Genomic DNA, 23,494 nt, shown 5'->3' with positions numbered 1-23,494 from the left:
ACTTTTGCCTAATTTCGGGAGAAGAGAATGAACCGTGACTCTTTCGGCGCTTCGCTTCCACATTTTGTTTCGGTATAGGCTGTAGAACTCGTGACTGGGCAATGACTCGGAGGTCACAAACAGCTGCACTCGCCCAAAGGATTCCAGCGTGTTTCCGTAACTTGGCGACGTTTATAGCACAGCGAAATTTACGGCGCTACTTAGCTCTCGCACCGTTAGCCAAGTTGCACAATTAATGGAAGTGAGCCGCGCCGATGAAAGCGATGCGCTCTCCGTGAAAAAGGCTAAGTAGAAGAAATTCTTGGGTGCTGCTCGCAACGAAATGTGCCGGTTTGCCTTGCGATTCACAGCGTGTTGCCTCGCCGTTGCCATATTTACCGTTGATACATCTAGAGCGTAAGTACGAACCTGCATATCAGGTCGTTTCACCACAGCGTAGGATGCTATAGCCAAGGTAAACCACTTCATCCAATTGGCGTATGCAGCTCTCGCGCCAAGCTTGCAGATTCCCGTATTTACGACAACCACGAGCAGCACCCGACCTGCCTTTTGTTTTTCATGCGATTCCGAGCTGTGAAATTTCAAGCAAAATATATAGCTTTTTTATGTATTGAATAACAGCTTTCAAGAGCACCAAATAGTTTCATAGTTTCTCATGCCGATGCCTTCGCTAGCGTTACCGTTGCATTCATCACCTGACGTGTTTCTTGTTCGGCCTCTAGAGATGTCTCGTGCACGGACGACCCGGGAAACAGCATGTGTCAAGTTTTGAGCAGCAACAAAGGAAGCATAGAGGATCGAAGGGGCTACTATCCGGAAGGACAACAAGGTGACAAAATAGATGCACCGCCTAGCGGCAAAGTTTCAAAAAAATTACTTAGACTATTAGTTATCCACTGTCATATTGAATAAATATCTTATTGTAATGTGAGATGTAGCTGGCCGCAGGCCAGTAAGGAATTTACGACCATTCCTATTCCCCATGACGAGTGACGAGCTATGACAAGCTGAAGGCAGAATGTTGTTTTTCTCAGTAAGTAATTCCCGACGCGAATAATGCACCGAACACTAATGCTCTAACCTGCCCTCGCGGTTAGGGTTTTCAGCAATTTTCTTTAATGCAGGCATCCCGAGGGCTGCTGAAAAGGAATGTATTATCTGCAGAAAATAGGTTGCTCAGCTGTTCCCCTTTGATACTGACATCTAATATTTCCGATTTTTTATTACAAAAACTTATTCAAGCCTAGCAGACAGTGAGTGCATTGAAGAGATTATTTCTCTGGAAATTTAAATTATTTCTTGCGAAAAACTATCGTATGCGTGGAATTTCTGGGCATATTTCCTAACATCTTCACATACGCTTCCGCTATTTTCCATATCGACGCAATGACCTTATAATTGTTGGCATTTCTACTAAATCGAAGTCTTTATCGTAGTCTGTCTTGGTTATACTCCGCATGGTTTTAATTTATTTGAATAATGATATGGATGTGATTCATTGTTTATTGTTCCAGTCTAAAGTTCGTCCGTTGTCTGGGCTAATCGCAGACGAGAGCTGCCCTGATTCTATTCGAAATTACCTTAGTGGTTATTTCGTACAATAATGCAAGCAAGCTAATTGACCTATAATTCCTGATTTGAGCATATGTTACACGTCATGAACGTATAAAATGGTGACTGTGCGCGACCAACCACTTTAGCCTCTTCTTTCTGCTCGTTCGAAATGAACACTGAAGTAGTTCGTGCAAGCTGCAGAGGCACTCATTTGGGAAGTCTAACTAACGCACTGCAGCGGGTATTTGCATAACTACAAATACAAACAACAGTAGTGAGCACAGCAGTTCATATGATGAGCGCTTTGCGGACTCATAGTAGCTACGCTTGAGTATACTCGAACACTATCTAAAAGAGATTGCACTCTATACGTGCTCGGTACGCACTCGGTAAATGTACTCGGTATGTGCCGCTCTTCAATGAACCTTTCGCCAACTTTCAGTGACATTTTAGGTACGACTCCTGTTCCATGGATTGTTGTTGGGGACTCTAACGCGCATCATCAACTTTAGGGAAACATCAAGGTAAATTCCAAAGGAAGAAATTTTGTTTCGTTTGCCTGTGACCATGAACTTTGCTGCCTCAGCGATGGCAGTCCCACGCTGCTGCACTGCCGGACATAGAGCAGTTGTTTAGACAGATTTTGTCTCGAGATGTCTCACTGGCAGCGTCGATTGGTTCCACGGAAGCGACCACGGGAGCGCAACTCACCAAAGTGACCAGAATCCTACCTGCCTGAAGATAAAGTGCCTAGCATAATCGGCTCCATCAGATTCTCAACAAACAATGTTAACTCACTTATGGAAGACGCATGCGACAAAGGTTTTTCATCCACACTGGAAATTCAGATCGCCCAGGCCATGCAGAATGCTATGCGTTCATTTCGGCCGTTGGAGAAATACACGAGTTTTAAGGCGGACATACTGCGTCATACCTAAAACGTAGCGCAGTAAGGACAAAGGACAAGTGGAGACAGGACAAGCGCTGCACTTGTCCTTTGTCCTTACTGCGCTATGTTTTCAGTAGTACGATGAATAACCAACGCACAGAAACATATTCCCCTCTGAAATACAGCATCTCCGTGCTATTCACCGGCGAGCGGAGCGACGATACAGACGGACTAAATCAGTTTGTCAGCTTAGAGAGGTCAGATGCATTCAAACGAAAATTCAGCGTCGCATTGCTGTGCTGCAAAATAAATGCTGGAAGCCTCTCTGTCAGTGTTTTGGTTCACGTGGACCTCTGTAGGTTATATGGAAAACAGTCCGCAGACACCGAACAGTTAGCCAACAGCACTGTTCATCTAAAACTCTAGCCCTGCATCAATGACATCGAGAAGTCGAAGTAGCAGAAGATTACTGCGCAAAGTTCCTAGAGCCGACGTTCCAGCCTTGCACACCAATTCAATTTGTCACCCCTGGCTCCGAGATGCTCGTATGAAGGATCATTTCTCCATGGAAATACTAGAGCCCGCACTCGCAGGGTGCAGGTTATCTTCATCACCAGGATCCGATGGCATCACATACTTTACGCTTGCAAACCTTGGTCAAGAGGCCAGATCACGCATTTCTTGACCTATACAACGTATCATGGCGTGATGGCGTAGTCCCTACCACGTGGAAATCCAGACGCCTTGTTCTACTCCTCAAGCCTTGCAAATCTCCATTGGAATTGACATCTTATCATCCCGTAGCACTAGCCAGCTGCGTCGACAAGTTTATGGAGAGAATGATCCTGACAGTTTATAATGGTACTTGGAATTTTACAACGTTTATCCAGAGAAAGAAAGGTGTCAGTCACGCAGATACGATCTCTCCAATGCTATTCACAGCGTGTTTACAGGAGCTATTCAGAGACCTGGATTGGGAAGAATTGGGGATAAGAGTTAATGGAGAATACCTTAGTAACTTGCGATTCGCTGATGATATTACCTTGCTTAGTAACTCAGGAGACCAATTGCAATGCATGCTCGCTGACCTGGAGAGGCAAAGCAGAAGGGTGGGTCTAAAAATTAATCTGCAGGAAATTAAAGTCTCGGAATAGTCTTGGAAGAGAACAGCAGTTTACAATAGGTAGTGAGGCACTGGAAGTGGTAAGGGAATATATCTACTTAGGGCAGTTAGTGACCGCTGATCCGGATCATGAGACTGAAATAATCAGAAGAATAAGAATGGGCTGGGGTGCGTTTGGCAGGCATTCTCCGATCATGAACGGTAGGTTGCCATTATCCCTCAAGAGAAAACTGTATAACAGCTGTGTCTTACCAGTACTCACGTACGGGGCAGAAACCTGGAGGCTTACGAAAAGGGTTCTACTTAAATTGAGGACGACGCAACGAGCTATGGAAAGAAGAAGGATGGGTGTAACGTTAAGGGATAAGAAAAGAGCAGATTGGGTGAGGGAACAAACGCGAGGTAATGACATCTTAGTTGAAATCAAGAAAAAGAAATGGGGGCATGGGCAGGACATGTAATGAGGAGGGAAGATAACCGATGGTCATTAAGGGTTACGGAATGGGTTCCAAGGGAAGGGAAGCGCAACAGGGGGCGGCAGAAAGTTAGGTGTGCGGATGAGATTAAGAAGTTTGCAGGGACGACATGGCCACAATTAGTACATGACCGGGGTAGTTGGAGAAGTATGGGAGAGGCCTTTGCCCTGCAGTGGGCGTAACCATGATGATGGTGATGATGATGATGATGATGATGATGATGATGATGATGACGACGATCCAGTGGTAATGGCTGTCTTTCGAAGCGCACACTCACCAAACGATAGCGCTCAGCTATTAGATTGGGAGATCGTTCTTTATTTCGATTGAAGACGGACCTGCGCGGTACAGTTATACCAGGCATGGTGTACCACAAGTCGCAGTACTTAGCCCTACCCTGCAGACGAACGCACCGATTTCTTAGCTTCATCATTGGTGGATACTTGTCTTAGAGCCCTCACGTCTCGTACATAACAAAGAGTTTGGCCTCCATTCTGGACCTTCTCGAGTTTCTTGGCGGGAAGTCCCAGGGTACTGTAATACTATGAATGTTGCAATTATATAAAGCACAATTTTTGAGCTTCCTGCGCTACAGCTTACCTGAACTACTAAATACTTGCACTTCAAATATTCGCAGACTTCATAGTGTGTAAGCTCAATCGCTCAGAACTAGTATTCGTCTCCGCAAAAATACATCATCGTTTGCGACAGTGGCCATTGCCAGAGATTCTCCTACGACAGTCTATATTGATACAGATGTCCGGAGAGCGCACATCCAAAACCTGATTCGGATTCCCTCACACCGTATTGCTTGCTTGCCAGTGAGGAGGCCTCATTCCACATTTTCCAAAAGAAGTATAACTAAGTTGGCAAGTATAACTAAGACATTAGTTATACTTGCAACACAATTCACAACCGCTACAAAGCTATCAGCCCCATTGTAGTGTCTGCACCGCCCGTAAGTACAATTGAAAATTCCGGGCATCAAAAAGAAAGATTTAGCGCGGTTGCAAGCTTTGAAACGAGCACCTCTGGAGCACAGAACGTCCACAGATTTCGGCAACATGTCTACATAGATGGTTCGATAAAACATTACAACTCTTTGCTGCAGTCATCATCCCGGCAAAATCTGAAGAAATAAAGTTAAAGACTTTATGTGTTACCACATCGACGGCTGCAGAACTTGCGGGCCACTGCGCACTGCGATTTATTTCATTACTAAGGAACTACCGCCACAATGCAGAGTTTTTAGTGATTCTAAGGCAGCCCCTCTGTGCATACAAAGCTCAATGCCCCACGGGCCTAACGACAAAATGGCCTCAGAAATTCGACAGATATATTCCTGCAGCCATGACAAGTGACACAATATAATTTTTCGATAGCTTCGTGGACACTACCACATCAGCGGGAATGGCCGCATTGACGAAGCCACCCCATCTGCACATGAGTGGTCAACGTGTCTTCATTGCGCTTTCGCGAACAGACGCTGCGGCTGGGCTGCGATTGATGTCATCTGAAAGTACTTTGCCCTTGTGGGACTCGAACGTTTGCCCCTTGCGTCGTTTGCGTTCCTGGACTTCAGATATCCAGATGCATCTACCACTTGGTTTACCACGACGTGAACATGCCATGCTGTACCGTCTGTGACTAGGCGTTGCATTTACAAACTCACATGCCTTCCTTATTGGACTGGCCAAAAGTCCCACGTGCGACACATGCAGCTGTGATGAGGCGCTCGCGCATATTATTTATGTCTGTCATCGCTATAGTGCCGAGAGCCAGCTGGTGTACATATTGCTGGACCAATTGGACAATCGTCCACTATCCGAACTAAAAGTTCTAGGCCAGTGCTTCCAAACAACTTCCGGGCTGAATGCCTTATTTGCGTTACTAAGATTTCTGCGGTCGGCGGGCTTTCCCGAAATACTTTAAATACACCGCTCCCTACCGTTCTATATAGTGTGCACGCTTTGTTTGTGCTCGTCTCTCCTTCGCTCTCTCTTCCTCTTCCACTTTTTCTCTTTTTATGCCCCTACTCCTTCCCCCCGCGCAGGGTAGCTAACCGGAACTATCTCTGGTTAACTTCCCTGCCTTTCCATGCATCATTTCTCTCTCTCTAGCCAGCTTGGGTCACTGAGTACGTGCCACTGGTTGTGCGGCAAGCGTGGGAACAATTCTCATTGTTCGCAGGCACCGGCACGCCATGCATTTCGGAAGCTTTGCGGTGGTGGCGCAAATGGCGCCCGGTATTCTTAGGGAAGCGCGAAGGAGGAGTCCTCTTGCAGTACACACCTCACAAAAAACTCCTTTCGACAGTGACAACACGTCGTGTCGCTATTTCGAATTCTAATGTCTTGTAATTCTTTAAAAAATCTTATTTTATAATCACGTACGTTGCGGGGCGAAATCTGCAAAGGTTCTTTTCCGTTAATGTTTTTTTGACATTGGCCTGTCGCCTTCTCCAATAGTACATCCAGCATCATTTTGGCTGGAGTTTTCTATTACAAACAATTATAGCATGAAATACTTTTGTGAGTAGAAGCTCTGATCTGTATATTTAACGGGGGCGTTCCGTGCCTCCTTCTTCTATTGTCAGTGTCACGGGGACCATTGTCATATCACATGTGAGGCCAAGCAGAACCGGGGAGAATGTCAGGAGTTTAAACGCTATAGATTTCTTGTGCATGCTCGTACCACAGCCGCAGCCCGGCCCCCCGTGTGCAGTATTAAACCATTAGCGCCCTCTGTTTTCTAAAGCACATCAATATTTTTATTTTCAATTATATAAAGAAACATCATACTGTTTTAGTTTACGTAATTTTCGTTTAAAGAGCCGTGCCAAGATTGCCAAAGTTCTTGTGTGTGTGTGTGTGTGTGTGTGTGTGTGTGCGCGTGTGTGTGTGTGTGTGTGTGTGTGTTTGATGTCATGGATCTATTCATGGTCAAGGTTAGGGAAGCGGTGGACACAGCAGCCATTTGCGCGTGCAACGTAATAATATTTTTCTCCTTCGAAGAGCTTGCTCGTGGAAGCTGACTTTCTTGTGTAAGATTTAGAATGCCGTAAATGTTCACCGTGTCCGGTGAGTCCGTGTAAGTACGCTGCTTCACCAGCAAGGTATGATGAATGTTTCTATCTTCATTGAATCAACCTCTGAGTGACTTAGCTTTTTTTTATGTCTGCATCCATGAATGCCTTCATCTGTACCAAAATAAGTTATTAGCACAGCGTCCGTCTCAGAAAGCAGCAGGAAAAGTCTTCCCCGTTAACTACCAAAGAGATACGCCATTCACACTGGAATGGTAATAACATCAGTAAAAGAAACAATTATTATCACAAAAATACTAATTTGCTATGAGAAAGCTACCCGCCGTGGTGGCTTAGTAGCTATGGTGTTGCGCTACTAAGAATGAGGTCGCGGGATCGAATCCCAGCTACGGCGGCCGCATTTTGTAGGGCCGAAATACAATAACGCCTGTGTACGGTGCATTGCGTGCACGTTAAATAACTCCATGTAATGAAAATTATTCTGGAGCCAGCTTCCCTGCACCCCTCCCCTCTTGCTTCGTAATCGGATCGTGGTTTTTGGCAAGCAATACCCCAGAATTTAATTTCGTTGTGAGAAAGCTTACTAGACATCTGTAAACATTGGTGCGACTCTTTGTCGTAAGCATTTTCCTTTAGGAAATTCGTAAATATGACATAGGTTCGAGGAGCTGTATTGGGTTTTGCTTCCATAAAGGCCTAGCAGACTTCATAAATCACACCGCTGTGGCTCTTGCAAGAATAACGCCAGTTATTTATATTTACCCAATACAGTTACAGTGTGAAAAGGACATTTAGTACTGGGTGATATAGGTTTCACAACAGTACAGGAGGTCGAACAGAATTGTTCTGGCTCCTTTACTGCAGCAAGATGCACGGGCACAGGTAAAGTGTCCGAATTTTCATCGCATAAGCGGCAGCCTTAGTTGCACAAAAAAGTAACAGCATAAAACGGCATAAAAGGTGTCGGAAGTTAGTTTAGGTTATTCTAAGTTATTTGACTCTTGCCTGATTCGCGGGAGTCATTTGACAATTAACAACTCGATGCTTTGGGTTTTGTTACAACCTGTCTTTCTTCACGTGCCTAGAAGAGGATCGCTATGGTTTTCTGAACCGTTTGTCTAACCGGTTCGTAAAGGCTGCTCCAATAAGTTACGCTTCGGGTTCAGTTCAAGGATGTCGGAAAAATAACAGTTTGGATCACTTGTGGTTCGGCTGAAAATAACGGTTTAGCTCCGGCTCAGTTCGAAACCATGCTACCATTAAAAACACGTCTGTTCGTTGTGATACGCACCATGTAAGGATATTTCGGTGAATTTATAACTGCGCACTGAACCTAATTGTATCACAAATAAAAGACATTCTTTTGCGTTTACTTTTTTCCGCACAGATCCTCTCAATGGCCCGATGTCACTCGACATGCTTTCATCGTCGAGCTTCCAGTCCCCTCTGGATTCGTTATCTGAAAATGACATGCCTCTATGGCTAATGTCGGGGCTAGGACTTGACAAAAGACCAGACACCGTTGCACTGTATCGTGGTCCCTCCGGGTTTGTAGTGAATCTTTCGCCGTCTGGATCAAATGTTTACCAAGATGGAACCATCGGGGATTTTGCAAGCGGTAATAACCAACAAATGCTAAAGGGCTCAAGACAACTGGCGCAAATGGCCACAACAGGTGCTCAACCAGCTAGTCGACAGAAGTTTCACTGGCAGTACCAGTCACAAAAACAAAAGGCAGTACAGCCCAAAAACATGAAGGCGTACACTCCCGTTCAAAGCAATGCAGTGGTGCCTCAACGCAATTCTCTGCCCATTACAAAAATTCAAGGCGCAAACCAGCCGCAAAGTTTCGCACAAGCCAAACTCCAAAGCCTTGGATTTGGGCTTCAAAGAAACGCTATTACCAAATGGGCCGCTGGGACAGTCGCGATGGTGCCGCCAAACGCTGGCCAACAAGCAACAGCGCAGCCAATGTGGCTGAACGCTGAGCGAAAAATGAACGGAGTCCCTCGAAACCAAAATAAACTTTCGCAATCCGCGCTTTTGGCAGGGGTGGGGGGAAATCAAGAAAAGCAGATTGGTACTAATTCAGCGCTGGTACAACCAAGACCTTCCGTGAGGCAGCCAACAACGGCGCAGCGGTTTCAGCAGTCATTTCCAGTAGACTCTGCGAGAAATCAATGGTTCGGAACGGTATCTGCAGAGCCAAAGCAGCGCTTACCACAAGGTGCTTACCTGCAGGCAGCTACAAATGGTCTACAGAGTGCCACACCAACAGTGCCCCGACAGCCTTTTGGGCAGGGGCAGTACCCTTTTCAGCAATCGCAGCGTCAAGCTGATGTCACAGCTCCAACAAACCTAAATGCTTCTCCAAGCCAAATAGTCACCGGAACGCAGGGTCAAATGTCTGGCCACCAATCGCAGACAACGATTCCGCAATCGGTTGGGCCGGATGCCGAGCGTCAGCAAACTGGTGGCACGAAGACGCCACTTCAGCAACAGTTCCCCAGTTCTCAGCACACTCTGGCTGGCGGAACTACACAGCAAACTTCACAGGCACTTTCTGCGCAACAGCAACAAGGCGATGCTAACGTCGCACAGAACAGCACACAGGGCCCTGCTGTTTCTGCACAAGTTTCAAATGCGGCGACTGCAGCGCCAGCAGCAAAACAGGAAAACAGTTTTACAGCGGGAACTCCTACAAGTGAATCTGTTTCACCTGGCACGACTGCAGCCCTGACCCCAACGGCCCAGAAGCAGCTCACCGAAACGCAGGAAGCGTTACGGAGGGTTGGCATAACGCGAAGATAGTCTCGGGCTATCTGGCACAAGCGGCGCAGGATGATCAGGCTGTTTGGAGTTGTCTTGCGGGAAAAAAGTGCGGGAAAAAATAAACTATTTTTTCGAGAATTCTTACTGTATCATAGACACTTGAGATTTTATGTTCATTCTTCAACTTCCTCACCACCCCTGTGTAAGAAAGCAATGGCTTAGAAACCTAAGGAGACGCATTCCAATTTCATTAAAGCTTAGATAAGGCCTCCCTGGGACATTTGCGTTCAGTGCGATATGCAGGTTACACACACACACACACACACACACACACACACACACATATATATATATATATATATATATATATATATATATATATATATATATATATATATATATATATATATATATATATATATATATATATATATATATATATATATATATATATCAGGGCTCTCGAAAGAAGAAAATTGCCTCTTGTGAGTACCGGCTAAGTCCAAACGCACAACATATTTTTGTCACTGTCCACCACTTCTTGTTACATAGGTTTTATTTGTACCTCTTCACACAACACTACATCTTTTAGGATTTGCCGTTGTGTAATTTCTGAGAACTTCGTGCCATTGTATATATTTGGTCAGCATGCTTACGTATCTGGGGTATACATTTGACTTGTTTATTTCTGAATTAAGTTTATGTATTTGTCCTGTTCTCTCTTTTTTGACTTCGGCAATATTCGCGCTACGTTAAATGACAAGTTTCCACCAACTCAGTGGCTTTACGTTTCATTCAATATATCATTCTTTTATTTCATGCACAGTTAAAGTAGCGCTGCATCGAGGGCAGAGGTGAATAATAAAGAGTTCCGCACTTTTTCAGTAAAGGAGCACTAGTTACCAAACCTTAAAGCTATGGCGGGACTTCAACCGTGTATTCAGGGTTCTCGGACATTAAAATTCTAGTTTTACACGCTAATACACTGGTCTGATATTGAATAACGTCGCAGTGGAAGGGGGGGGGGGAGGACTCCAGGCTAATTTTGGCACCTGGGGGTTCTTTTATGTGCACCTTTTAAGTACACGAGTGCTATTGCGTTTACCCCCCCCCCCCCTCCCTTCCCCTTGATATGCAGCCGCCGCGCTCGGGATCGAACCTGTGACCTCTACCTTAGGTCATGAAGGCATTAGCTGCCCTGGAGCTCTCCTGGAACACTAATTGTGAAACTGTACGCAAACTGGCTCGAGACCATTTTTTAACGGACCACACTTCGCGCTTCTTTCTTCTTTTTACCAATCCTTGTGGTATTTATGTTATTTTCATGTCATTCTGCATTTCAAAGTTAATGCCTCATTCTTATTGGTGCAATCGCTGCAGCAGCCCAAATAGAGAGTGACTTGACACTTAGTGGGACCTAGTGGGAAGTCGAGCAACTTTCGCCGAGAATGGATGGATACGGTAGCTCCAGATGGCGCTGCATTTCAATATATGGTAAGGCGCGCGCGTTTACGCGCGCATCGAGGCAGTTTGGAGTGCCGTTCAGAGAACGACTGTGAGAAAACAAACAAAATACCTGTGATTTTAGAACGGGCTGCATGACTGTTGTCGGGTACGACTGTGTCACCGAGAGGGTGACGAGAAAAATTGGCGCTGTGTTCACACCGTTCGAGAAAGAGCTAAAAGCAATTTCTCTATAAAAGGCTAAACAGCAAGTTTTTACTACGGGCATGAGATGTCGCCTGTTGTCTAGCGACACTTCATGTATTGATCTGCAGGAAACTATTCATTGGATAACGGATATGTACTTGCACGGAGGACTCAATAAAGCTTCTTGATCAGCACTAACTCAACAGAAGACATTGAAGGGTGTACCGGAAAGACGCAATACTTCAACCGGCCTATTCATTGGTCGAAGCCTGACAGATAAATGCGTGCATGCGCGTCCACGCCAATATCAACTTTACAGCGTAACCATTTTATCAATTAACGTATCAAATGACCTTAATTTCCGATTTGAATCAACGCACCTAGCGCAAAACGAACGAAGAAAAAGTGAGAGATAAGTAGGCAGGACGGAAACGTGTACTGACTAATGTTTTAATGCATCCCGACTGGCAAGTATGTCCGGGAAGCGCAGCATTCACAAACAATGCGCTCTATTTCCCACATTACCGCCATCGAAGCAGCCGTTAGAACAGATTGCTATGATTTATTTCCAGATACGCACGCATAATCTCCTCAGTTGACAATGCTAATAGGATGCAATTACAGATCCGCCTCTTACTGAAGAATTGCCCATAGCTTCAGCCACCTTTCTTGAGGTGCGCAAATAGTAGTAATCGAAAAGTGTAAGAAGCGAATCTAGTCGAATTTAGTATCTATTTTTAATAATGCACAGGGTCTTTTCACAAATAATGCACAACTTTCTCATCATTATATCAAAGAATTTTCGCGTATTGGTATTTACAACATTAGAAAGTTCCTGTCAACACGTGCACTGGCCATTATAAAAACATGATTTATTCTATAAGTCACTGCTGCAGTACGTCTATTAAACGGGCCTGCATTCTTATATTTAGTTTCATACTGACGTTCTTGCGCGTGACAACCCAAGCGAATAAATAAAAAGTACTAAAGAAGTATTAGTTACCACTCAGCAGTTCGTTTGGAAACTCATGGCCCTCCGGAGCATATGTGGCGATGCATTATGATATAAATATCTTAAAGCTAGCGTTGTGGTCTAACTAACATGTCTTTATTGCTCCGCTACCAAACCAAACACCCGTGTAGTATGCGCCCTATGGCAGAATGAAAGAATTACACACAGAATCTTCTGCGGGAGTTATGTAAATGATGCGTAAGCATTTGCTACGAATCACCTGCTGTTTCGTCGTCGTATGCTGATGTGTTTGCTTTAATTGCAAAAAACACCGCGAAGGAATCGTGAAACGGCGAAGCGTGGTTGCAACACCGAAATTTTAACCGAGACCAGCCTGAGACGACGAATAAAAGGCGAGTAGCAGCAATGTTCGCTCATGTTATAGACCTCGCAATATATATGTAAACTAGTAGCGAAGCTTCCATAGGAGCCTACATGTGAACATAATGGCGACGTGGAGCAACTGTCGCCACGTTTATGTCAGGGGACAACTTATGTAAAAGAAAAGATAAAAAAGCACAACGTCAGACACGGTAATCGAAGAGACGTCCATATCTTACGCTGTTTGGCGCGAATGTTTGAATTTCTATGGGTCTGATATTTTGACCGCTACGCCAGCAGTTATTTTTCTTTTGAGCCTGAGGCGAGCTTGTGAGTCCCCTCAGCTGACAAGCCAGCGCGTGATTAAACTATATAAGTGGCGTATGTCGTAAGGTGAACATAGACTGTTATTGGCGGCAATATGACTCCTGTAGGTTTCTTAGGAATTAAGGTAAGCGAATAGAATAGAAATAATTGACAGTGCCAGAGAGGTTTCAGAAGCAACATCACTTTTATTGGTCTATAATAATGAAGCCACTATACATGACCAAAGAAAACACGTTTTACTGGATAAAAAGAACTACGGCCAGCACACAGTCGTAATATATAGCAGCATATGCGAAACCGTTTCACACAATCATTCAACCATGTATTCATATCCAACCAGACAACACAACATCGCACCACATTATCATTTATAAAACATTCGACTCACTCATTTTGCTAACTGTAAGACACTTAGCGCCTGTGTCACGGAGAGTGAACGAACGTAACGCGCCATTTCTACGCGGAGCACTCCGCGTGAAGTGAAGCCCACGCCTTACTTTTAACAAACACGCAAGAAAATAAAGGAACTCGGACGAAATCGCCGCGTTCAAGTGAGCACCGCCATTCTGCACCACGTAATAGCTGGCTTGCACAGGCCAGATATTATTTGTGGCAGAACAACTGGTTAATAACGGTCACCTAGAATGAACTGATCAATTGTAAAATAGAAAAAAATATCGACATTTATTGCGTCAGTAGAGCAAAAATATTTGAAACGAAATATTTACTCGCATGACAATATTCAGATTAAAAATTTAGTCCCCCCCCCCCCCTCGCCTAGTCGCTCTCCGATCGTGCACCACTAACTGATGCCACTGGCAATAGGTTTTGGCACGTTTTTTGTTCCGAGCTTCGCGACCTATTTCGTTGGACCTTGGACCTCGTACGTAGACGTGGTCGATGACGCTGCCACCTCTCAATGCGAACCATTATCAAACGTGATCAACCATACTCCGGCGATGGCTACGTCTTGAAAGCGATCCGCGATGTCGACAGAGCGCGCCGAGTGCTGATAGCTTCGTGTGCGCTGTTTTCTCGCCGCTTAGTTCGCGTTGAAGCGAGAGGCAGTGCAAAGATAAATTCGCTCGCTGCTGCGGGCCCTATCATGAAAGCAACCTCGTCTTATGTGACGGATGGACGGATGGATGGTTCTCCTCGTTGGGTGTACGGCATAGAAATGCTTGCGCATTTAAACGTTCTTTTTTCTCTAGCTCGAATTGTCAAGGTTGGTGGTGCCGCTGCTGCATCATGTATGTTGTAACGAAACGTATTCACACAAAAGCCAATATGCTCGAGCACATGGGTGCTGTATCCATAGATAGTACGAAACAATAATCACTGCCTAATGCCGTCACTAAACAAAATTTTATTGCGAGTGACTCTGTGCCAGAAAAGTATGGCTCTCTCAGTGACACAGTCCGCTCTTGTATTTTCTGCTTGCTGTCAATGGGATTAAAGTTATGGCATTTTTGCTTCAATTTCATGTGTTATTGTGCGCATCCGACGACACGAAGTACACAAAAACGATTCTATACACATTCAAATTTTTGACACACGGATTGCGTGGTCATCGTGGTTGTCATATGCGGTTGCTAACACGCTGAGAGACTGCATAAACAAGAAGCGCCAAAGCACGATAGGCGCGTTTAGCAGCGAGCGACAAATATATAACATTAAAAGTGCGATGAAAAGCGATTGCCGCCAAACGGCGAAACGATCTACGCGGGATGATATGGTGCACGACGTCTTCATACCCGTCACGTTTGGGTAGTAGCAAGGTGATGAGCAGTGTCCGTGACATGGCATGCAAACTATCCATGACAACTATTCGATTCGAGGACCCAAGTGAATGCGCGAATATTCAATTCTGGAAAACTTGGACTATTCGCACGCCCCTACATCTTTCTTGTCGTTTATCGCAGATGTCCTCATCATGCTTCATTGAAAAAGGAATTCGTAAAAAGTAGTAGCAACACCATCCCACACAGGATTTCGTGTCCTGTCCTCGAGCTTCCATGGTCACGTTACTGTTGTCATTGGTCCAGCGGCCGCTGCTCCTAATGATCACTTAAGGCGCTGCTTTCGATTGTCCGTTGCGATCGTTTTATCTTGCCGATGCTCTCTACTGGTCTATTTGGAGGCTAGTCATTTTAAATATATTAACGGCACTGTTATCTAGAAGATGTTAGGCAAAAAGAAAAAAAGACAGAAGAATGTAGCAGCGTTCAATCCGATGACGAGTGGCTGCAGAAATGCAATATTTCTTCGTGACCTCACGATCTAATTCTCTGCAGTCAACAAATCTACAACACAGGAGAAAATTAAATTATGGGGTTTTACGCGCCAAAACCACTTTCAGATTATGGGGCACGCCGTAGTGGAGGACTCCGGAAATTTCGGCCACCTAGGGTTCTTTACCGTGCACCTAAATCTAAGCACACGGGTGTTTTCGCATTTCGCCCCGATCGAAATGTGGCCGCCGTGGTCAGGATTCGATCCCGCGACCTCGTGCTCAGCAGCCCAACACCATAGCCACTGAGCAACCACGGCGGGTTACAACACAGGAGACTAAGCCAAGACATGACCGTGCAACAAAGCGTGAATGACTCCTTTTGTTATTTGGATAGCAATTATATGAAAACCCACGCGCATTTCTGTCGTCGGCGTCGTCGTGAGGTTCAGCATAAAGTCCAAGGGTGATAAAATCGTCGCCGCGTGCCGCATGATGTATGTGCGATTGAAAGTCTGCGACGGTGAGCCGGCGATCGCGGCTAAATGTCGTTAACGCAAGGGAGGAAACAAGGGAGGAAGCGCGCCGTCTTCCGTCGCACGCAAGGCTCCAGGGGAGGGGAGGGAGCGGGGCGTTCTACTTCGGGCGGCCACGTGATCCCGCCCGGGCCGCTGTATCTTGAAAGTCATCTGCGGCGGGGACCGAGTCCACCAGGCGCTTCGTGGCTTCGTTCCTGTTGATGCGAGACACACTACGAAGGTCAATTAGTTTACTGCAGCTGCCGCGCTTTCTCACTCCAGCATTTTGACAGCGAGTTTGCCCGGTCATTGAGGGAGATGTGTTCATGTTTGCTCGTGCGTCGTGACACCGTGCTTGTTAATTTAGTTGGTACGCCTATGTTTACAAGTTTTCACGACCTATAAAAGTAATAGTATAGTTGTCCACTAATTTGCTATCGTAATCAATCGTTCGCCTTTCGGGCCAAACTGCGATTTTTTTCCATTTCTTTTACAATGGTAACATTTAACATGGTGACCAAAATTAAGTTTTACGGTTTTCTTGAGATAACGCGCTGGGAAATACGCGTAGTTCAGCTATGCGAATAAGTTATGTAAAACGAGATGATAGTTATCGCTATCTGGCGGCCAATTTACTAACATTGAATAATTAACATTTTAGTGACTGCAGTAAGCGGGCACTTTTTCTATTAAAAAGAGAGGCAATCGTAATTCTGCACAGTTGCACTTGGCAGAATTCTTCTAGCATGCCCGTGTTTCGAGATAGCCGGCTGCAAATATCAGTTTCGGTTCGGATAATTAAGCATGAAAGACTGTGAGGATAAGCGTAAAGCTCCTCCGTGATTTCACGCGGCTGTTGCGTGCGGCGTTTAGTCTGAATACGGGACGGAGGCATAGGCAAAGATGATAATGTTCCCCTTTCACTCTCGGCTGGCGAAATCAAGGAATGACTGCTTGGCATGGCCTACGCAGTACGCATTATTTTGTTAAGGGCGATCAGGGAAGATAAATTTTGGGCACGTTCTTGCACGAGTTGAGCTCGCGCCGGGACATTATCTTGTCAATGCGTTAGCTTCACTGCCATTCACTAGACTCCTTCCACCATGGCGGCGCCTCTGGAAGGGTAACCAAGAAAAACGGTGTTAGGATCCATTGGTGCTGACATGGCTTCTTCCACCGGGGCGTGGTACTCTACCAAAAACAAAATAGACTTGGTCCTTGCAGTGGCTGCGATGAATGGCAATGCCTAATTAGCGATGCGGCTGCACGCTGCTCGCCAACCAGACCGTCCCCTTCTAACTACACCAACCTACAACAATACATTTCGGCGCTTTCACACGACAAGCTCAGTCCACCATCATGTCTGTGCGGACGCAGCTTTGGAACAGTCGCAACTGTGCTAAAGAAGCATAGGTCCCATCCGTACCAGGTTTGCCTTCACCCCGACGTATGTGAGGCAGACTTTGAAAGGCGGCTTGACTTCTGCAATTTCGGGCCTGACCAGTATTGATGAAGGAGTTCATGCAAGAAATTATTTCGACAGATGAAGCTCGGTTCTGCCGGGATGCCACCGTGAATATTTACAACGTCCATTATTGGTCCCAAGAAAATCCACACTTGCTGCGGCAACACAAGCACCAAGTTCGCTGGAGTGTGAATGTGCGGTGTGGCACGCTCGGGGACAGGATCATTGAACCTTACTTTTTTCAGGACAACCTGAACGAAAAGGAGTACACGCAAGAAATATTAAGTATTGTTGTCGACAACTTTGTCTCCAATCTTCCCCTTAATGACCTGCGTCAAGTATGGTTCCAGCATAACGGAGTACCACCACATTTTTCCACCTCTTCAAAGAGCTGACTGGAGCGCCATTTTCATTCAGCGGATTGGGCGCGCAGGAGCGATGTTTTGGCCTCCGAGATACCCTGACCTTTATCCACTCGACTTTTTTTTTGTTTGGGGCTGCATTTAAGATCGAGTTTATGCAACAACTGACGTTAACGACATGAAGAACGGGATAATAGCTGCTTGCGCATCATCCCAAAAGTACTGCGCAGAGTTATCGAGTCAACGCGAGAGTGGTTTATGCTTTGCATTGCTGTGGAAGGAAAACATCCTGAGCATTTTTAAAGTATTGGCAACTTTATGGGCGTCGTGTTTCCATGAAAAGTGCGATTTTGTGCATGAGCAAACTGACTTTACAATAACAGAACGAAATATTTGTTACCATGGCTAAACCTGTTTTTGTCGTTGCCACCCGCTCGTCTAGTCGCCGTTACGCATGCGCATTGCGCTACGGTTTCATCGCTGGCTCCCTTATCTCGGCATGGCAGCTGCCACGATCGTTTTAGGCTGCGCGGTTGCGTGTTTCAACAGCGGTTCCGGGTTCTACGATTTTCGATTTCGTCAGCCGAGAGTGAAAGGGGAATAGTTATCTTTTCCTATGCCTCCGCCCTGTTTTCAGACTAAACGCCGCACGCAACCGCCGCGTTACATAATGAGGGAGCTCTGCGCCGGTTCTCACTGCCTTGCAAGCGTGATCATGCGAACGGAAATTTAAATTTGCAGCCGGATATCTCGGAACACCGGCATGCTAGAACAATTCTGCCGAAGAGAACTGTGTAGAACCACGACTGCCTCTAACTTTTCATTACAAACATGCCCGCTTTCTGAAGTCACTAAAAGGTTAATTATTCAGTTTTGGTTATTTGGCCACCAGAAAACGATAATTATCATCTTACTTCGTGTCACCCTGGCCACATAACGTATTTGCATAGGGAAACTTCCCGTACTTCCCTAGGCCTAAGTTAAAAAAAGCGCAAAACTTAATTTTGATCACCTAGCATATCAGTTGCCAATAACTATTTCTAATGCCGAGAAAGTTAAAAAAAAAATAATTGTGTCGAGCTCTAATAATGTACTCCGTACGAACCGTTCGCCCACATGGAGTGCGTGAAGAATCCAACAAATAATTAAATTATTGCTCTATTCGTATAGATATTTAGGAAAATCTTCTGCCAAGTTTCACTGCATGAAATCAGCCGCATCAACAGCAGTCGTCTTATGAAAGTAAATAGCGAAGAAATTGACCATCTATTCTAGGACCTTCAGAGCGAAGTGAAAATTCTTTAATACTGTAGACCCGGCGGGGGGGACAGATGCATTGTAGACTGCGCATTTAATAGACGGGCTGCTCACAAAAAGGCCCAAGTTGAAAACATGGTGACTCTAGGCCATGATATGAAAAAAAAAGAAAAAGCAAACAAAGCCAGCCTTTTTTCTGCTTTTGCATGCTTACTGAAAGATATTTTAAAAATTATCATCTGGTCCGTCCTTTTCTTTTTTCAGTGCCTACGTTTATTTTTTGCCGCTGCTTTCAGGCCAGGATATTGTTACCTGCTCCATAGGCTGAGTTGGCGCTGTTTTCTGCAAAGAACCGCCACGATTAATCAATGTCGAAACCATTTGACATTGTTTGTGTGCATTTTCCCTGGACCAGTACGCATGAAATGTGAGCCTACACAGAAATCCTACATCGTGTTGTTCCCTTGTGCGGTAGTTCGTGCTATTCACCCAGAATTTGCTTTGTGCTCAGCGGCGGGCAGTTTCTTAGAGGCTTTCCGGTGTTTTGTTGCGCGTCCTGGATTTTCCGCTGTGATTCACTCTAACAACGATCTGCGCTTCAAGCTTGCTTCTCGTGAACTTCGCGCTGTATATGACACTATTCGGGGAAGTGCGGTTAGCGGTTACCTAGCAGCTCATCGCATTACATGGAAATTCTCTGGTGACCGTGCCCCTTGGTGGGGCTGATTTTGGGAGCGTATTGTGTGATCCGTTAGAGACGGCTTGTGGAAAGCTCTCGGAAGGTGACTTTTAAATTGTGATCACATAAGCACGGTCTTAACAGAAGTCGGAGCGATCATGAACAGTAGACCACTGACGTATTCATATCCTGCCCTCAGAAGAACCAGAAGTCCTGACACCTGCCCACTTCTTACATGGCAAGTGACTGCCGGCACTTCCTGACTTGCAAGCAGTAGCCGTAGTGCCTGGCTCCTATACTAAGCTGCTTAAAGCGTGGATACAGTGTCAACAGATCCAAAAAAAGATTTTTGGAATCGCTGGTACAAGAAATATTTATGCTCCTCAGAAACGCTCACAGTAGGCCTGTGTCAGGCATCACTAGCATTGCTGAAGGCAATAGCTTCATAGTGCGCGACGATTTAGCGCCCAGACTGGTGGAAACTCGCACGTGTCCTGGAGGACGTTACGGGAAATGACGGAATTGTGCGCGCACGTCGCCTAAAGCTTGGAAAAGGCAAAGTAGTCACGCGGCCTATACAACAGTTGTGCTTCCTACAGCAACGCGCCCGAAGCACTTCTTACGCAGCGAGTGCTAAAAGAAATAACAGCAAAGAAATAGGTGGCGCAAAAATAGAGAAAAGCGAAGTGTGGCGATCGAACACGCGTGGCGCGGGAGTTCCTCTTCTTCTTGCTGGAATAAACGGCAGCGTAGGACGCACTGCTGTCGGCTCTCCCGGCGCATTGTCTTTCACCGTACCTGAAGCCTGGTCTACCGCACAAAGTACTCGGACTTCACATTGTATATTTCGTGCTAATTCAAGAGTAATAAATTGTGTGGAAGGCGTGCATCACGAGCCTTTGTATTGGCGACGACAACATGTACTACCAGAAAATGGATGTAATGCCGAAGGAGGAAGGCACGCCATATTAGAACTAGCACGTCATATTAGAACTCACGAGCTCATCACGAGCCTTTGTATTGGCGACGACAACATGTACTGCCAGAAAATGGATGTAATGCCGAAAGAGGAAGGCACGCCATATTAGAACTAGCACGCCATATTAGAACTAGTTAGTGCGATGGTTAATTTTAAATGCTTTTTTGCCATTCCCAAACATGCATCGAATACGGCACTCATCGACTGCAGAAGAGAAGTGGCAGTGTACTTTGCATAATAGTTTTCTGCACGAGAAATGGGACTTCGTTTTCGCACTAGCACTGACCGTTCCTATAAGCCTACATTTTGAATGGTATATAAGCAACCGTCCCTCATGGATGCTGCGCCATTATATCGTCATTTTACCTGCACATGACCAAATTTCCTTGAGCCTCAATTTGTTCTCGACTGTCGGTAAATCTGTCAAAGTTATGTAATTTTCTTCGGAGGTACTTCAGAATTTAATAAAACAAATTTAGGGTGGTTAAATGATGCATTGCAATTTGCTAGTAAGTCCTCACAATTAGATAATTAAATGTAATTTTTGTGTGTAGTCATTCATGTCACGTTTTTATTGCCATGAAAAGCTCAACTCGCACGAACAATCTAGCTATTAGACGGACGGGCTACGAGAAAAAAAAAAGGCAGTTTCGCACTAAAAACGAGCCATTGAAAGCGATAGCAAGGTTTAGCATTGCGCTGACCCTCTTCGGATGGCGCATGTTCTTTGTGGTGACGACATACTGGTGCGACGCAGCAGGTCAGGCAACTTCTGCTACGTATAGCATAAACAGCGCCCTGGCGGCTAGCTACCAGCCGTCTCAAAACGCTAGCATTATGAATGTCGTCAGCGTTGTTGCAGGTGTTGCGCCCTGTTGTGGCACGAAAAAGATCAAAGCAAGAACCGTTGGCGTTTGTAGTTTGAAATGTACTCTCTGTTCCGCTCAGCCACTGTATGCACGCAGCTGCGCTGCAGGACATCACCGTCCAGATAGCTAGGCATTTGCAGTCTGCCTTTCGACATCATGCGACTTGGACCGATATTACCATTGCCAAGCCCGGCGTGACGAAAGCTAGGACATCAAAATCACCCCGGCTTCGACTAAAGTTGCTGTGTGTAGCAGTACTCAGTTAACCAGTGGAGCCATAATCTCTACGCAGGGTGTTCAATGTTCCCGCAGCTCAATTAGCCGTTGTTTTAACAGCGGCGCTCTTCTAAGTCGAGCCTTCGTCGTCCGGCGTCCGGTGTCACGCAGGGGGGGGGGGCAGGAGGGGGGGGGGCTTCGGAGCTCTCCGCAAGAGGGCGCGCCGAGCGTAGGAGCGGTATGGGGATACAATAGGTACAAGGTGCTCCGAGGTATGCGGAAAGAAGTAATGGTTCCAGGACTTCCTTTTGGAAATGCGGTTGCTTGCGTTAAATCAGGGGTACAGGGGACTCGATGGGCACCGAAGGTCACTGGGACGATTCGCATTGGACGCTCACGGGAAGACTACAAATGAAGCTCTGCAGGGTGATATGGGCTGGACTAGCTTTGAAGTGAGAGAAGCTCACAGTAAAATTGATTATGAAGAACGACTGAGGAATATGGAAGAAAGTAAATGGGCTGGGAGAGTGTTCAGGTATTTGTATAGGAAAAATCACAGTGGAGGAAAAAGAACTACGAAGCTTACCAGCAAGTATGCGGCGTGTAGGGTGAGCAACACAGCAACAAAGAACGTCAAGCGAAAAGTCAGAGAGGCTGAAATAATCTCATGGGTGGCGGCAATGCAACAAAAATACCTGCCGTGAGTAGCTACTTAAGAGAAAAAAAAACGAAATCAGGAGAGAAAGAATTTATGATAACTCAAAGGGAAGCTCATTACTTTTCGAAGCGAGATCGGGACGCCTTAGAACACGCACCTATAAAGCGAGATATAAGAAGGAAGAAGAAGCATGTGATTGCTGTGGTAAAGCTAGGGAAACGATGAAGCATGTTTTACTTGAATGGGAAGATATCTGCCCAGCAGCCGATTTAAGCACCCCTGGCTTCCTTGAAGCCCTTGGTTCAGCGAAAGCAGGGGGAAGTAAACATGTCCGCAGTAGCGATTAGTAACAGGGGATTGGAAGATTGGTGGAAGAAAAGTAGGGAAACGACAAAAAAAAAAAAAGAAACGGAGACGTAAAAAACAAAGTTCACAATAGCGGGTTTGAAAATTTGGTTATGGGAATTCATCGGGGGGTTTTCTTTCTTTCTTTTTTAACCTAGGTAAGATATTAGGCAGTATAACAGCATGAGCTTGGTGGCGCAGCGCACCGCCCCGTTCCAAAGGGGACGCTCATAACATCCATCCATCCATCCATCCATCCATCCGGGGCCCCACTGGGATGGGAAGACCAGAGCGCACACCAAATGCGCGCCGAAGGAAGGGAGAGGGGGGATATAGGAGCAGGTGTACCGCTGGCGTGCACCCTTTCGCGCCATGGATTACGCTTGGCACGAGCTGCAGCGGGAGCTCGCACGACAGTGGCAGCGCCGACGTCGCACACATCTCGAGCTTCCAGAGCGAGAAGCGCAAGCAAAGCGCCAGCGGACGGACGCCGATACTGAATGCATTGTTGCGCTAACAAAAAAATAAATACTTAGGAGGGCAAGGAAGAAACGCTAGGTCGAGCGCTGAACTTCATCTGATTTTATTCTTACGGCAGACAAGGCAGAATCAACAAATGAGCATGCATACGTCAGTGCTGTCTAAAACGATTACAGTGACGTTTTTAACAGCTGCAGCTCTTTGTCAAACAGAAAAACAGACGTATTACTAATCCAACTAGTGCTTTTCTCTTTTATGTGATATGC

General features: G+C 45.8%; 1 protein-coding gene across 1 annotated transcript; it reads left to right on the top strand.

Moving 5' to 3' along the window:
• Window positions 1-313: 313 nt before the first annotated feature.
• Window positions 314-9,949, top strand: LOC142570817 (uncharacterized). Its single transcript, XM_075679134.1, has 3 exons — window positions 314-396; window positions 723-829; window positions 8,476-9,949. Exons 1-3 carry the CDS (start codon window positions 323-325, stop codon window positions 9,897-9,899), a joined length of 1,605 nt encoding a protein of 534 aa, XP_075535249.1. The 5' UTR covers window positions 314-322; the 3' UTR covers window positions 9,900-9,949.
• Window positions 9,950-23,494: the final 13,545 nt, after the last annotated feature.

Source organism: Dermacentor variabilis, chromosome 2 (assembly GCF_050947875.1).
Source record: "Dermacentor variabilis isolate Ectoservices chromosome 2, ASM5094787v1, whole genome shotgun sequence".
NCBI lineage: Eukaryota > Metazoa > Arthropoda > Arachnida > Ixodida > Ixodidae > Dermacentor > Dermacentor variabilis.
Note: the sequence above shows the minus strand (reverse complement) of the source record. Positions and strands in the feature narration are given on the sequence as shown.